The following is a 17,421-nucleotide window of genomic DNA, read 5'->3' on the forward strand; positions in this document are numbered from 1 at the left end:
AAGGAGACCAGAACCAAAGCTCACGAGATGCGATACTAGCATCGGAAGCCAGCAGTACCCCAAAAGCCACGTAGACGAAGTCACGTGGCTCTGGAGAGTAAAGACCCACCACTCTCTTCTCCCTGCCCACAAGGAGTTATAAGCCATCCCTCATCCTATATAGACAATCCATCTCTGGAGAGAAGAAGGAGTAGGAACATCATTTGAGAGATAGAGCAAGGACACTTTTATTCAACAGAGATTGAACTCTATCTGAAAGGACTAAGCTTTACTTCCCTTCCATCCAGTGGGTAAATGCATAGGGATAGACCATAAGAGTTAAAGAAAAATTGAAGAAATTTCAAATTTCTCTGTATATGTAAGGGTGGTGTCATTAAATTTTGTGACCAATTATAAGCATGATGCTTTCCCTGCATAGAAATCTCTCCTCGGCCCTGCACAGGCTAACTTCTTTTTGCTGGCTGAGTGCTTCACTGACACCTTATACTTTATGTAGCCATCCAGTTGTCATTCTTAATTGTAATCACATGCTTAATTTGACCACATTCCCTGCTAAATATAAGCCTCATGATGACTGGGTTCTCCCTCTGATCTATTACTTTGTCCCTAGAACCAAGCATGATTCTGGCACATTGAAAGGGCTCAATAAACACTCATGAATTAATGAATGAATGAGAGGTAGGGTTTTCTATACCATTTTGTAGTCTTGAGAAAGCCATTTAAAAACTCCAAGGACATCATCCTGCTCATCTACGATTATAAAAATAGTAGACCTCACAATTAATTACTATGAAGAGTAAACAATGCTACAGATAAAATTACTGACATTTTACAATTTTAAAATATCTGAGCTATTACCCTTGCTATGGAATTATAATCTCATGTAGCTTCTAGCTCAGTGTTGTACACAAAGTAGGTACTCAATAAATAGTAAATACATATTTTATTAAATAGTTGCTAACTAATGAAAGTCTGAGTACCTAAAAGTTGTGCTGCTTTCTGTTTCAATATATATGACCTTTGCTAAAGTAAGGTCAATATTACTGTAAATAGCAAACTACTATTTAATTACACTAAAAGTGAGTTTGGTAATACTAGTTAAGAAAATCTTTTGATTTTTTTTCTAAGTGGATATGCTTTTACAGAAAACCACCAGACACTTCAGAGACCAGAAAGACAAGTGAGCTTGGAAATGTTATTAATGAAATCCATTAGTAGTCACTGGTGTATGATCAATCAAAAAATAATATGACCTCCCAGGAGGCAAACCCCTTTAGGCAAGTCAATTAATGTCAAAAAAATCAGTCCCTATCTGGAATAGAAAAATGAAAGAAAGACTATACTTGAAGGGTGGTTCTCAGTTCTCATTTCTGTGGATTTCTCTCTGGGGAATTTCATTTCTAATAGGAGAGTTAACATTTCAATACAAAAGTACAGAATGTACTTCTTATGATTTATTTATACATTGTTCTTATGACAGAATATTTTATGGCTTTTAGTCTCTTATTACTGACAAGCCCAAATTTAGACTAAATCCCCAATGAGTAATGTAGGTGGAAGAGAAGTTGTAATTTTTTTAAATTAAAACCCACTTCTTAGCATCATGTGAGATAATTGCATCTGAACTTTAAAGCTTGGAAGCTCCTTTTATTCCTTTCTTTCTTCCTCAGTAATTCAGAACCATAGCCTTTAGGTGGGGAAGAGTAAGCATGGAAGTGCGGGGTGGTGTAGCATGTGGTTCAGGCCCAAAATGGGTGAGGAAGACATCCATGCCGGGAGGGTGTGTGGTAGTGTCTTGTTGAGTCTCTGAGTGCGACAAGGAGAGCAGTCACCTAGGAGGAGGAGGATCTCAGTCAGGTTGTCAATTGAGTTAGGTAACAAGGGCACCTGTGTTGCTGTCAAGCTGGAGACAAGAAATTATTTACATAAAGAGGGCTTAGCACAATCAGGAAGAATATTGACAGTGAGAGCCAGATTTTTGCTGTTAGAGAAAAGAATGATGACCATGGAAAGGGAGAAAAATGAACCCAGTGCTGTTGGATTGCAATTGGAGGTTTCAATGTGAACTCCTGATTTTTAATATGTATAGAGCGTTATAAAAAAAAATACATCAACATTAAAATTTACAACAACATGGGTGGACCTTGAGAACATTGTGCGAAGTGAAAAAAGTCAAACAGAGAAAGCTAAGAACTATATGATTTAACTCATATGTGGGATATAACACTGAAACTTATGAACACAAACAGATGTGTGGTGGCGGGGGAGGGGGGGGGGAAGAAAGGGGTCCTAATATGAGGTGACAGGAGAAAGTTTGACTTTGGGTGGTAGGCACATGGTCCTAAATACAGATTTTGTAAATTAATAATCCACACATGTAACCTGTATGTTCATGTAGACTAATATCACCCTGATAAAATTTAAAATAAAAAAGTAAAAAAAATGTTTAATAAAAATATTAGGAATATATGTATGGTGTGTGTGTGTGTGTGTGTGTGTGTGTGTGTGAAACCTAGATATTTCTACTAAGAGGTCTTGCAAGCATCAATACCACAAAATCAAGCACATCAAGCACCTAATACTTGCTTTTTAAATATAAATCTCAACTAGGAAGAAGTGGGGATTTTTGGAGAAGAGCTGATTTTTAGGGCTGTACAAGATGAATCTAGGCCTTAGTGTGCCAAAAAGTAAGGCAATGCTAAAAAAAAAATGATAGAGGCCTGTCAAAAGGACACAAAAGCCAAATTGAAGCTATTCTTGTTGATCAAATCTGGGAGCTTCAAAATAATGATAATAATGGTGGTAACCCATTGAATGAAACAGAAATCCATTAATCTATACTTTTGCATACTTACATGCATGAATAACTGAATGTAAAGAAGCAAAAGCCTTTTCTTATAGAAGAATACCAACTAATAAATATTGAAGAAATAATAAAATTGTTCATTTGGCAATTAATTCATCCCAAAATTTAAATGGATGCTAAACTACCTGATTAAGTTTTGATCCAAAATAGGATACTTACATCTTTTCAAAGGATCTCTGCACAAAATACTTAATTACAAAAGAAGAAGAGAAACTTTATAGGGAAGAATTCTGGCAGACCCAAACTTAATCAGGTGATCAAAGTGAACACAAATAGTATTTGGAAAAAACAAAATCACATAATTCCTGTTAGGATGCAGTGAGAAGACTTCAGTATCATTACCGTTACATTACTGTCAAAAATATAACTATGAAGGAATATCTGACAAATATACTATCAGGAACATTCTACAAAATAATTGTCCTGAAATCCTAATGTCAAGGTTGTAAAATTCAAGTAAAGATGAAGGAACTCTTCCAGATTGAAGGAGACTAAAGAGACCTGACATCTGAATGCAGCCCATGCTCCTGGGTTGGATCCTTCATTGTAAGGGCATATTTGGGACACTTGGTGAAATTTGAATGGTATCTGTAGATAAGATGGTAGGAATGTAACTGTTAAATTTCCTGGCCTAAATAGTTGTGCTGTGGATATTCAATGGAATGCCCTTGTTTGTAGCAATTACACACCAAAGTATTTGGGGGGAAGAGACATTATGTAGCCCACTTACTCACAAATGGTTCAGATAAAAGTTATTTGTACTTCTTTTGCCAACTTTTCTCTAAGGTTGAAATTATGTCAACATTTTTTTAAAGTTATGGAGTAGAGTTGGAGAATTAACACAGGTCTAAAGATATTTGTGTGTGTGTATGTGTGTGTGTGTGTGTGTGTGTGTGTGTGTGTGTAAAGATTGTATGAATAAATCTTAAAAATTTGAGAGCTAGTGCTTTATAGAAATAATGTGTTGGGAGGTCTTGAGGGGTCAACAACATTTAAAATATGGCAGAGCTTTAGAACATTTAAAAAAATTTTTTATTGATTTTAGAGAGGAAGGAAGAGGGAGAACGAGCTAGAAATATCAATGATGAGAGAGAATCATTGATCAACTGCCTTCTGCACATCGGTCACTACAAATGAACAATTTTATTATTTCTTCAATATTTATTAGTTGGTATTCTTCTGTAAGAAAAGGCTTTTGCTTCTTTACATTCACTTATTCATGCATGTAAGTATGCAAAAGTTTAGATTAATGGATTTCTGTTCCACCATTATTATCATTATTTTGAAGCTCCCAGATTTGATCAACAAGAATAGCTTCAATTTGGCTTCTGTGTCATTCAGGCCTCTATCATTTTTTTTTTTTTTTGATTTTTTTTTAAATTTATTTTTTAACTTTGGGGAAGTGACTTTTACTTGAAAGAAAATACATTTGTATTTTTTTTTTAATATAAAGCAAAACCATAAATGGAATCTCTTTTAGAGTTTTGTAGTTCCAGCTGAACTTGTGGACTCAAGCATTCCTTGAGTTGAACATTAAATTGAATTAAGCTAACCAACCTTATAGATAATGTTGTAAAGCTTAGTCAAGGGGGTATTTTAGTTGTAAGGACAAGAAACCCAGACTAGCTCCAGAGGCCACCTCAGATAAGAAGAACAGGACAAGGGGGACTGAAACAGAGACAGGAGAATGGAAGGCAAGAATCTCGACTGCTTTTTGCCTTTTTTGCTGTTGTCAGTCCTCACGAGATTTTCTCTTTCTCTTTCTCTCTCTTAACAAAATCTCTCTCCCTGCTTCTCTTTGCGAGTCTACAGACCAGTCTCTGGAGTTTCATGCTGTCCATCCAGCCTAATAAAAAATACAGCCTCAACCTTCTAAGTCTGCATAATAATCTTATTGGTTCATTGCCAACAGCTAACTGACCCAGATTTTCAGCATCCCAAGTCAGAAGGAATTTGGAGTGGGAGAAGGAACTCAGCTGAACCAGCTGGGTCGGATATTCCCCTTTAATCCAGTGAGCCATGACTGGGGAATGGGCTGATATGGTACAGTCAAGCCTCCTTGGGCCTGCCTATTCTGCAAATAACTGTGAATAACAACTTTTAAAAAGAGGATATGGAAAGGGAGAGAAAAAGGTATTTTCTAAATAATCTAGAAAATATTTTTTCTTATTGATGTGCATTTATATTCTGAAGTTGTTCAAAATTTTAGTTTTTAATTGTTGAAAGTAAATTATTTACTTAAAGCACACCAAAAATTATATTAAGAATTGATTTCAGACATTTCAAAGTTTTTTTTTAATATATTTTATTGATTTTTCACAGAGAGGAAGAGAGAGGGGTAGAGAGTTAGAAATATCAATGAGAGAGAATCATTGATCAGCTGCCTCTTGCACACCCCCTACTAGGGATGTGCCCACAACCCTTGACCAGACTCGAACTCAGGACCTTTCAGTCCTCCGCAGTCCATGCTCTATCCATTGAGCCAAACCGGTCCCAGCCATTTCAAAGTTTTTATTTAGTAACAAATAAAAGGAAATTTTACATCTAGGGATTTACCTAACAAAAAAACAAACTTAGAAATTTTAATAACAACTACCAAGTATTCCTTTCCATTGTGTGATAACTTTAGGTGGACCAAAAAGGACTTTCCTTTAAAAAAAAATGATGAATTGATTGATATTTAGAGAGGGTGATTGCAGGGGGGGGGGGGGGGGGGAGAACCTTGGCCATCAGGTTGATGCTGTAACCAAGTGAACCACCCAGCCAGAGCCACTTTCCTTATACTTTTTAAGAATCACCTCTTTGCCTCATCTGTTTTTCTTTCTTCTTCTTCTTCTTTTTTTTTTAATACATTTTGATTTTTTACAGAGAGGAAGGGAGAGAGATAGAGCGCCAGAAATGTCAATGAGAGAGAAACATCGACCAGCCGCCTCCTGCACACCCCCGCACTAGGGATGTGCCAGCAACCAACGTACATGCTCTTGATCAGAATCGAAATCTGGACCTTTCAGTCTGCAGACCGACGCTCTACCACTGAGCCAAACTGGTTTGGGCTGTTTTTCTTATTGTAAAATAAGTATTTGGACTAGAACTAAATGATCTTTAGTTTGCAGCTTAAAATCTTAATTCCCAAAGAGTTTCAAGCAAGTAGATTTTTATGGTAAGCCAGGAGACAGGACAATGGGGGAGGTGAATGGGGAAGAAAAAAAAAGAAAAAATGAGATAAATCAGTGATGACAGTGTACCCTAAGTGAGGAGTATATATATACTCAACTCTCTGTAACTGAGGTTCAATACTGTGTATATATGCACACATGTGTGCAAAGTCATACAGAATAAATGGCACAGAAGTTGTAGGTGCATAGTTCACATGTTCAAAGCCAAGGAGAGTGCAGCAAGCAGTAATCTTGATGCCTTTAGATACGACACAATACCATGACCACTATTAAATATGAGCTGAGTATTAAAGAAAGGGAGAAATCTAGTGCCAAGTGTACTGCAGAGAGGACAAGATCATTTGGTATATTAAGTACAGAAACGTCATAATATTTTATATCCCTTATATGCAAAATGTGTGAATATAATTTTCTAAAGAGAAAGTATAAAACTTTTATGAAAATCACTAAGTAGTTTATAACCCAAAAGTAATAAAAATCATTAATTTATTCCAATCTCCTAAATCAACAATGAGAAAACAAAAGCCTGGTCCCACTGTGGGAGGGATGTGAACTATAAGTCCAATGCTCACCTAACCTCTGTTAAGTCCCTACTCTCAGGGAACAGGGCAACTTGAGGCATCTCCTGGAATTAGTGTCAATTCAGAGTTAGTGCCCAGTAATCCCAGAAAAAGTCTGATTATTTCCTTTTTCCTAGTGTACAGTCACCCTGGGAAAAGTCATAGGTCCCTTTGGGGATAATATATAACTTTTTGGCAGTGTGCTGGAGTTCTTCTTTAAGGGGTTGACCTCCCCTTCATGCAAGTATTTCTGGGTATATAAAGGACATGGAGTCCTTGATTAAGGGGCCATGACTGTCTGTTTTTATGACTCCAGTTAGACTTTTGTTCACTTAACTTAGAAGTATTTTACTTACACAAATCAAGTAAGAATTTAGTAGGCTTCCCATCTATATCTCTTAGGAACATCAAGATTTCATAGGCAACACCATTGGTTTCTGCAAGTCCCACTCTTCTGATTACTGCTTTGACTCTGCTGCCCATAATGGGAACCATGTCCAGCTTGACTTTGGCAAATGAGGGTCACCACTTGGCCCCCACCACTCTGTGATCAATTATTCCCATTGCATTGAGCTTTTCCTCTTTAGTTGCAGAAGTTCCAATGATAAGTTCTAGCCTACAGAGATGAGTGATAACAGAACTCTTCAAGGACTATGAGGCTCTCCTCAAAAAGTTATTTCTCACAGTTCTGTTGAAAGATATGGCCTATGAATCCTCCCGTGTTGGATGATAAATCCACTCTACCATCCCACTCTTCCTAAGCTTTTGAATCCTTTCCTCTAGAGCAGTGTTTCCCAAACTTTTGACATATTCTTCTATAATTTTGACACAAACTTCTATAATTTTTGTAACGCTGAGTACCCCTCGTACTCATGAGAATGTAGAATTAGGTGCAGCTAAGCACGGTGCAGTGCATATCCCCACCAAACTCCGGTGCAATGCGTACCCCCACCAAACTCTTCCCATACCCTTGGGGGTATGCCTACCACACTTTGGGAAAAACTGCTCTAGAGTAAACCAATGTAGTCCTGGTATTTCAAATACATGTACTGGGAACCACTTTTTGGTCCATGTCTGAGTCAGCCAAACAAATAACCTGGTAAAGAGCCTTTTTAACTCCCCAAGCTAAAATATTAATTGCAATGTTTCTGCTTAGAGGCCCCATATCAGTAAATTGAGTTTGATCTAAATTTATGTTCCTTCCACCTTTATCCTACACATTTGATGAACATTCCAATACATATTCTCTGAATTTCTGTATAAATCTGAAAAATCAAGTTGTTCTTCATACTTTTGTATCTCATCCTTAGGGTCCTGCTGGAATTTGAGTCTAGTTGTTGGTTTAGAAGCAGGGAGATGGTTAGGGTGGGTCCTAAGAGAATAAATATCTTCTGAGGCAACTACATCAGAGGAAGCATTACAGTTTCCTTGGGCAGTGCAAAGTTAATCTCTTTTGATGGGGTTAGAGGGGTTACCAATTGTACCAGCAAAGAAATTTATCATAATTTAGTAGCTCAAAGTCCCTAGCTTTACCAGGTCCACATTCTAATGTTCAGGATCCCATTCCTTTCCAATCAAGGCCCTCACTTTAACAGTAGACACCCTGTGGGGTTGGGAAATTAATTTGCAATTCAACCACTTGCAAGATGAGATTCTGGGCTTGGCTTTCAGCAATCTCAGCTCTGCAGCTACATGAGAGAAGGGTCTCTCTCAGGGCAGACATAGTAGCTTTCAGGTCATTTATGTAGCACTTGAGCTGGGAATTTGAATCCCTGAGCTCATCCTTTTCTTTCCTCACTTTGTCCAGTGACATTAGAAGCAAACAGCCAATCTCATTATACTCATTAGTTTGACAAACACGTTTAAAGAGGTCATATAGGTGGTCACCCTAAATTGTACCTCCTGTAGGTATTTGGTTACAAGTATCCAGTGATGATATTTTGCATTTGCATATCTCTATCACCACATCATTCATGGACTATCAGTGCTCTTTCCTACTGGAAATAGTCATTAGTGTCTTTAAATCTAATCAGATTAGAAAGCCTGAGAACCAGTTCAGAAAACTCATCTTTAAGATTCTTTGTCTCTAGAACCACTCTCAGTACCAAAATCAGTAATAGAGTCCTCTAGAGAGATAGAATCAACAGAATATGGATGTGTGTATGTATAAATATAAAGATACTAAGTCTCCCTTATGAGAGAGACTCATGTAATTGTGGAGGCATGGCAACTCCAAAATCTGATGGTAAGCTGGTAGCTGAAGACCCAGAGGAAAGTTGCAGTGCATCCAAAGGCAGTCTGCTGGAAGAACTTGCCCAGTGGAGGTCAGTCTTTGCCCTATGAAGGCCTTTCACTTATTTAATGAAGCTCTCTGAATTATGCAGAATAATCTGCCTCACTCAAGTCCACTGGTTTAAATGTTAACCTTATTCAAGAAACACCTTCACAGAGCCTTGTCAGTGTAGTTATGTGGTTGAGCATTGATCTATGAGCCAGAAAGCCATGGTTTGGTCAGGGCACATGCTCTGGTTGCAGGCTGGATCCCTAGTAGGGGGCATGCTGGAGGCAGCTGATCCTGATTCTCTCTTATCGTTGATGTTTCTATCTTTCTCTTCCCCTCCTTTCCTCTCTGAAAATAATAAAAATAAATTTTTTAAAACATCTTTACAGACACACCCAGAATTATGTTTGAGCAAATATCTGGGCCCTATGGCTCAGCCAAGTCTATGCATAAAATTAATCATCACACTGTCTTAACTTCCTCAACAAAATGAGGATATATGATGGTGTAATAAATTTTAGGACTCCTCTGGTTGGAAAAATTTTATATTTTTATAACTTCAATTCTTATTCCCACAGTCTTTTGTGTGTGTGTGTGTGTATGTGTGTGTGTGTGTGTGTGTGTGTGTGTGTGTGTGTGTGTGTGTTTTAATATATTTTATTGATTTTTTTACAGAGAGGAAGGGAGAGAGATACAGAGCCAGAAACGTTGATGAGAGAGAAACATCGACCAGCTGCCTCCTGCACATCCCCTACCCGGGGATGTATCCGCAGCCAAGGTACATGCCCTTGACCAGAATCAAACCCGGGACCTTTCAGTCCGCAGACCGACGCTCTACCACTGAGCCAAACCGGTTTCGGCTGTGTTTTTTTTTTTTTTTTTTTTTTTTTTTTTAACAAACAAAGTCATGGTCTTACCTTTGGTCTCTTGAGATGTCAAGGATTTTACTGGATGGTTTTAGAAACCAAGTTTCCTGAAATATCTGGTCTGTTTGAACACATGTGATGTTTGTTTTGAGTTCCTAAGACCCTCAGAGATCTTCTGACTGCATGTATGAAGCCTGGACGTTTATCTCCCTAGAAATGGGACTAATGCAAAAGGGAACAGATCTGCTGTACAGGCACCAAACAACCCAGGATGCCTTATGGAAGGGGCTTTAAATAGCATGACGATTCTCCAGCAGTGCTATCAAGCAAAAGGCTGAAGAACTATTAACATAACCCCCCTTCATGTTCCTGTGGCTTTAAATGGACTACTGACTTCTCTTCTAGTCTTTTTTTCTGTTCAGCCCTAATCTCTTTTTGGACTCCTGTTCTTTCGATATCCTTTCACTATCCCAACTTCCTGCCTGGAATTTTCCACCCTTTGGCGTCTTCTCTCTTGAGATGCTTATGTAACTTTACTTTGGTGACTTATTCCATTAGTTCCTCTCTGGACAAGATGATTTCCCTAATCTCCTTTACATCCCAGGGTTCCTGAATTTGTAATTTGGATTCCTGTTGCCTCTTAAAGTTATTTGTGTCAATCATTTCTTAATACAATTTATATTTTTCTACCTATTAACTGCTTTCCTTGTGAAAATTTATCCTAAATCAAAATGCCATGTGTCCTCAGGAAACTCATTTTTCTCTCCAGTTGAAGTTTACTACTCTGAAAAATGAACATTCTTGACCATTAAGTTGCCTTCTAGCTTTGAAGCTCTTGGCTGTATTAGTAAATGATCTTGAGGTTTAACAGTTAATGCAGACATAGTCAGCAAATATGAAATTTGGGAAATGCTTCCTCTGTCACTTTCACAGTTGGGTGTTTGTCCTGTTTCTATGTAACAATCATTCAATATTCTCCAACTCACAGGTTTCTTTCCTTCCTTTTTGTTTTTTATTCTCACCTGAGGATATTTTTCCATTGCTTTCTAGAGAGAATGGAAGAAAGAGGGAAGGACAGAGAGAAATATTTATGTGAGAGAAATACATCGGTTGGTTGCCTCCTGCATGAGCCCTGACCAGGGCCTGGCCCAAGGAGGAGACTGCAATTAAGGCACAGTCCTTGACCAGAATTGAACCTGGGGCCATTCGCTCAAAGGCCAACAATTTATCCACTGAGCAAAACTGGCTAGGGCTACTTTGTTCTTTTTTTAAAAAAAAAAAAAATTATTTTTGTTTTTCTTTCTTTATAATCTGAGTTGAACTTTTGTTTCCATACAGTATGAGACTCCAAGAGCATTGTAATTCATTGCACTCGTTAGATCTTTTGTCTTTGAAGGGAATGTCAATCAATACCAGGGTGTTTGCAAAATATCGGAGTGCAGAAAGAAATATTTATATCTTATTACAGTTATTTTAATATCATCCTTTATAATTATCTTCATTTTATATTTCATAATATCTATATTAACATGCTAGCAGATACTTACAGAATTGTCTTATGTCTATGTACAGTGTACTTGCTCAAAAGTTTTTTACTGTTTAGGATGTGTGATTAAAGACTTTGGAAGTAAAAACATTTGCTCCTTAATATGTAAAATTATTAGGGTCTTGTATTAGTCAGGGTTCCTTGGCTGTAAGCAACAGAAGCTAACTGACCAACTGTGGCAAGAACTGAAACAACACTGGCTGGCTTGCAAAGTCAAGGGACCACCACCTCTTAAGAAGAGAGCCATGGCAGCCATGGACCTCACATGCAGCCTCACCTGGACTGATCCGTAGAGCCCCGTCATTGGTTGACTCAGCTCTAATTATCTCCTTCCCTGAGAGTCTCCACTAAAAACTCACACTTCCAAGACAGAGAGCCTAAATGGTCTACTTTTTGTCAGCATCTTTCATAAATATCTTCTGTGAAATATTTTCTGCCACCTGTGTCTATAAATTCAGATACTGAGACATGAATGCTTGTTGAAAAATCCTAATTATGATGACATAACTTTCACATCCAGAAAAATAAAAAATGTATCATGTGATTAGCCAAAAAGTTATTTTTCTGCCAGAAGCAATGCTTCTGATTTTTTACTTGGTTTGGTTTTATCCTTTACCTTTCCATTTCAATTGTATGATGTTTGAATTCTTAAACTATTTTTATGAATTTGAAACAAAAAATATTCATAAAGAATCAAATATAATTTAATTTTTTGTAAATAATTAGAAACATTTAGATTATATTTTGGTAAATTTAGAATCAATTTTAAATTAAATTTCTTTTTAAATTCTTTTTTTCACTTACATAATTAATTGTATATCAGTACCACTATGAAATTCAAGCTTATTCACTTCTGCCTTTAAGTTATAGAAAAAGACAAGTTAAAATGTTTAGAATTAAATCTAATTTTTCTGAAAGTAGAATGCCTGAAGTAGAGGTAGAGGATGTCTATTGTGCTGATTCCCTTTCTTCAGATAGTCTACTAGAAAATATTAAGGGAGAGCCTTTGAGCACAGGTTAGAAAATCTTTGAATTTGAAAAATGATTTAGTGAGGATTTTTTTCTGTCAAATAAATTACTTTATAGGCAAAATTTGAAGGCCAGAGATGAAGCGTCTGTTTAGGACAGGATTTAGATGTAGATGGAGTAGGTCATTAAGGGATGCAATTAATGTAGAACCAAAACATACTACCTGCCTCTTTGCTCAAGTATATTTCCACCAGTGAAATGCCCATTTGGCTGAATTTCATGATAAATGTCAAATGTCATCTTAAAAGAATCAAATATATCCAATTTTAAATTTCTGTTAGTGCCTTTGTTCTATTTGACTTGTCAGATAAACATCAAGAGCCTAAAACAAATGTGACACCTGGGAGGTACTTTTCAAAAGAGAAAACCAGAAAGTGAAAGCCTGGGATTTGGATATAACCCTTCAAGTCCAGAGGAGGTCAAGGGAAGCAGCACTGATATAACCAGGCTCCGTGTGAAGAGCAGGAGTGTAAAATGGAGGGAGAGAGACCTGCCTCCTAATTTTAAGGGTCAGTTATGATTATGTCCAACCAATTGGAATTGATGGGATGACTTGATTGAACTATAATATTTGGTTGTACCTCTTCATTGAAGTCCTTTGGTTTATATCCCCTCTCCAAGAAAAGAACACATTCTACTAATGGTGCTGGTTTAAATAGATGCTATTAATTTGAAACTTCCAGTCACCACCTAGGTGAATACCACCATAAAATATTTTCATATTCACCAGAAATTGATAGTGGGCAGAGAGAGGAGGAAGGTAGGAAGCATACCATTCAAATAACAATGACATGCCAAATATGTAATACAAAATAAAGAATGTAGAAAGTCAAAAGAAATAGAGGTTACTATGATAAAAAGCAGATTAAAAGTCAGCATGGCAGACTTAAAACTTGAAATGGGGCTTTAAGGATGTATATGTTTGGATATGAGAAATGAAAAACACGGGGTCATTCTGTATTTTGGCTGTGCAAAAATCCGGACTTGGGAAACTTTAATGTAAAGTTCAAGTCCAGTGGCAGCTTAAGGGAACAGAATTTTAATATTACTTTGTAAGAAAATTTACTGTAATTAGAATCTGTTTACATGAAACATTTTATACAAGTTTTGTCTCTTCCTTCCAGGTGTGTCTGCACAGCTCACTAGCACCTGGCACCGTCGGAACACATCCGTAGGAACACCATTTTGGATGGCTCCTGAGGTCAGATAGAATTTTGAGGGAGACAAATGTCATATGTGATCCTTTCTGTATTTCCTTTTCATGAGTATTCTCTCTCTCTCTTTCTCAATACGTGTTTTAGAATAACTCTAGAAGAGACTGTCAGTTGGTTGCTTTTATGTGAGGTTTTTGCATGTGTGAGGAGAAACATGGAAGGTGCTGTGAATGAATATATGAGCAGATGAAGCATTGAGTGAATGAGTGAATCAGAGGAAAAGCCTTAATTTTTCATTAAATTTACTTTTTATTGTTTAGCATGTTTCTATACAAATGATGTTTAGATTCTATTTTTAAATTATAACAGAAATATAATGAAAACCACTAGCTTTATTGAAATCAGATTCAAGTCTATTAACCTATACAACAGACTTCCCTATGGAGTCACTCTCCTTGGGACTGTGCTCAGCTTTGGTAGATCCTTTTCATCATTAGTTTGGAGGTTGTAGAAAAAGGCCGAAAAGTTAAGGAAAAGTATTCTAGAGTCACATCTCCTCTCCACAGTCACTGTTAATGCCTGGTCTTTTTAATTATGTTTATCAGAAAACAACACTCTCTCGGCACCCTTTGGGGAAAGCTCTGCTATTTACCTACAATTTCCTAAGGAGTAGAGGGAGGAGAAGTAATTCAAACACTACATTAATATAGCAAAATCTTAGAATTAAATTTGTTTGAGGATTAAATCCTGCTGTACTTTTTCTGTTTGAATACTAATTATTCAAATATTACTTGCAAAAAAGTTAAATTGCAAATGTAATAGTAAAATATGGAGAAAGAATAAATTATCTTAAGAAACTTCTTTTTTTATCTTAAGAAACCTTTAAAGACTCCAGTGTATTAAAAAAAAAACTTTGTAGCAGTGAGTAAATCTGAGAATGAAAATAAAAACTATCCTATCTAATAAAAAAGTAATATGCAAAATAACCATCACTCCGCTCAAGCCATGCCCACCAGCCATGCCCACCAGTCCATCAAAGTGAGTATGCAAATTAATTCTAACCAAGATGGCTGCAGCCACAGAGAGCAGTTGAGAAGCTTGGGTTTCCCCAGCAAGGGAAGCTAAGCTTTCCACCTGCCTTAGCCAGCCTAGGCTTCCACTCAAGGATATTAAGTTTCAATGATAGAAGATACATAAATCCAAACAGAAATGGCCGCAACGGGAGTGAGCAGGGGACTTGGCTCTTCTCCAGGCTACAAAGTTTCAATTGTAGAAGATAAATAAATTCCAGATACCAGGGCCTCTGCTTGGGTCATCAGGGGGCATGGCTGGCCTGCAAACCATCACAGGCCCCTCACCCAGGCTGCCCCACAGCCCAAGGGAACCCCACCCTGATCCAGGACACCTTTCAGAGCAAACCAGCTGGTCCCCACCCATACACCAGGCCTCTATCCTATCTAATAAAAGAGTAATGTGCAGATTGACCATCACTCCAACACACAAGATCAAGATAGCTGCCCCATGTGGTCAAAAATCCTACCCCCATGTGGACATAAGATAGCCACCACAAGATGGCCAACAGGGGAGGGCAGTTTGGAGGCACCAGGTCTGCCGGGCAGGGCAGTTGAGAGAGACCAGGTCAGCAAAGAAGGGCAGGTAGAGGTGACCAACCCTGTAGGAGAGGGCAGTTAGGGGTGGCCAGGCTGGCAGAGGAGGGAAGTTGGGGACAAACAGGCAGGCAGAGGAGCAGTTTAGACATCAATCAGGCTGGCATGGGAGTTGTTAGGGGTGATCAGGCTGGCAGGCAGAAGCAGTTGGGGCAATCAGGAAGGCAGGCAGGCAAGCAGTTGGGAGCCAGCAGTCCTAGATTGTGAAAGGGATGTCTGACTGTCCGAAGGGCAGTTTAACATCCCTCAAGGGCTCCCAGATTGGAGAGGGTGCAGGCTGGGCTGAGGGACACTTTGTGCATGAATTTCGTGCACCAGACCTCTAGTAATCATATAAACAAAAACAAAATTGAATAAGAAAATCTCAAATGAGAGTTTGTTTAGTTTGTTCTGATAGTTTAAGCAGCTTATAAAAAAAAACTTTAAACTGAGAAATTAATAAAATATAGCTATAATACCAAGCATTGATTTTATTCACAAATGTAATTATTAGTCTAATAAATACTATAATATATAATCATTATATTATCATATATAATTAATAGTAAATAACTAATAATCTAGATTTATATTTTTTAATGTTAATCAATAGTAACAAAACCATTATTATATGTTTAAGTTTGTCACTTAGTAAAAAACAATTTCATTAATGGGTCTTGAAATCACTCTGCATAAAAGGAAATATTTTGACCTATCTAAAATTTAATTACCCAAGTACTATGAGTTAATAATTAACATTTATTCTTTAAAAATGTTTTTATTGATTTTAGAGAGGAAGGAAGAGAGAGAGAGGTAGGAAAATCAATGATGATAGAGAATCTTTGATTGGCTACCTCCTGCATGCCCCACACTGGGGATTGAGTCTGCAACCCAGGTATGTGCCCTGATCCTGATCAAGAATTAAACCACAACCTCCTGGTTCAGAGGACTAAGCTCAATCACTGAGTTATGAAGCCAGGCTAAAATTTACACTTCTTAATGTGCAATTACTAGACAGTCAGACAAGTTTATTCAGTCTGTTCTCTGTATCTATGAGTCTTTATATTTTGGTTATTTGTTTATATTGTTCTTTAGATTCCACATATAAGTGAAATCTTATGGTATTTGTCTTTCTTGGACTGACATATTTCACTTAGCATAATACTGTCTATGTCCATCCATGCTGTCACTAATGGTAATATTTCATTCTTTTTTATGGCTTAGTAATATTCCATTTTACATTGAACATGAATTTTTTGTTGTTATTATTAATCTTTACCCAAGGATATTTTTTCCATTGGCTTTTAGAGAGAGAGAGAAAAAGGGAGGAGGAGAGACACAGAGAGATACACTGATAAGTTGCCTTCTGCACATGCCCAACCAGAGCCAGGGATCAAGCTGAAACTGAGGTACATGCCCTTGACCAGAATCAAACCCAGGACCCTTCAATTCGTGGACCGGTGCTCTAACCACTGAGCAAACCAGCGGGGGATGCACATGAATTTTTAATACAAAACTTGGGACTCCTGCTTTTTTCTGGTACATTAGGCTATGCTTTCTGATTTTAGCATTTCACCCTCCTGTGATATTAAAAATACATTGGTGGGATAAGAAGTGCTGTGTAAAATGTTGTCCCCATCATTATCCTGGCTCCAAGTTGGGAAGCTGTATATTTTCTCTATATATAGAGAGAGTAGAGATAGAGATAGATGTATAGTTATCTATATATCTGCACGCGCGCGCGCGCACACACACACACATATATATGTATATACACACACAGTATATATACTAATAAAAGGGTAATATGCTAATTAGACTAGGAGACCTTCCTGGAGACCACCCAGATGTCCTTCCGAACAAAGCCATGGTGGCTGGGCTGAGGCAGAGGTGGTTAGGGGCAATCAGGTCAGTATGGGAGGCCAGTTGCGGGTGATCAGGCTGGTGGAGGGGCCAGTTGAGGGTGAGCAGGCCAGCAAGGGGGAGCAGTTGGGGGCAATCAGGCCAGCAAGGGGATAATTGGGGGCTATCAGGCCAGTAAGGGGGACAGTTGGAGGTGAGCAGGCCCTCAGGCAAAGTGGTAGGGGCAATCAGGCAGGCAGGCGAGCAGTTAGGAGCCAGTGGTCCCTGATTTCAAGAGGGATGTCCTGACTGCTGGTTGTAGGATCAGGTCTAAACCAGCAGTCGGACATCTCCTGAGGGGTCCAGGCTGAGGGACACACACCCCCTGCACGAATTTTGTGCATTGGGCCACTAGTATATACACTGAGTGGCCAGATTATTAGGATCTCTGAATG

The 17,421-nt window shown here is 38.0% G+C and overlaps 1 protein-coding gene across 1 annotated transcript in view; it reads left to right on the forward strand.

The window, feature by feature from the left end:
* MYO3A (myosin IIIA) overlaps nt 1-17,421 on the forward strand; it is a 186,685-nt gene that overhangs the window by 40,945 nt on the left and 128,319 nt on the right. Inside the window, exon 7 of the mRNA XM_084867969.1 lies at nt 13,449-13,525. Within this exon, the coding sequence (XP_084724095.1) occupies nt 13,449-13,525 (77 nt within the window). The remainder of the gene's footprint in view (nt 1-13,448; nt 13,526-17,421) is intronic.

Source organism: Pipistrellus hanaki (assembly GCF_964339955.1).
Source record: "Pipistrellus hanaki genome assembly, chromosome: 1".
Taxonomy (NCBI): Eukaryota; Metazoa; Chordata; class Mammalia; order Chiroptera; family Vespertilionidae; genus Pipistrellus; species Pipistrellus hanaki.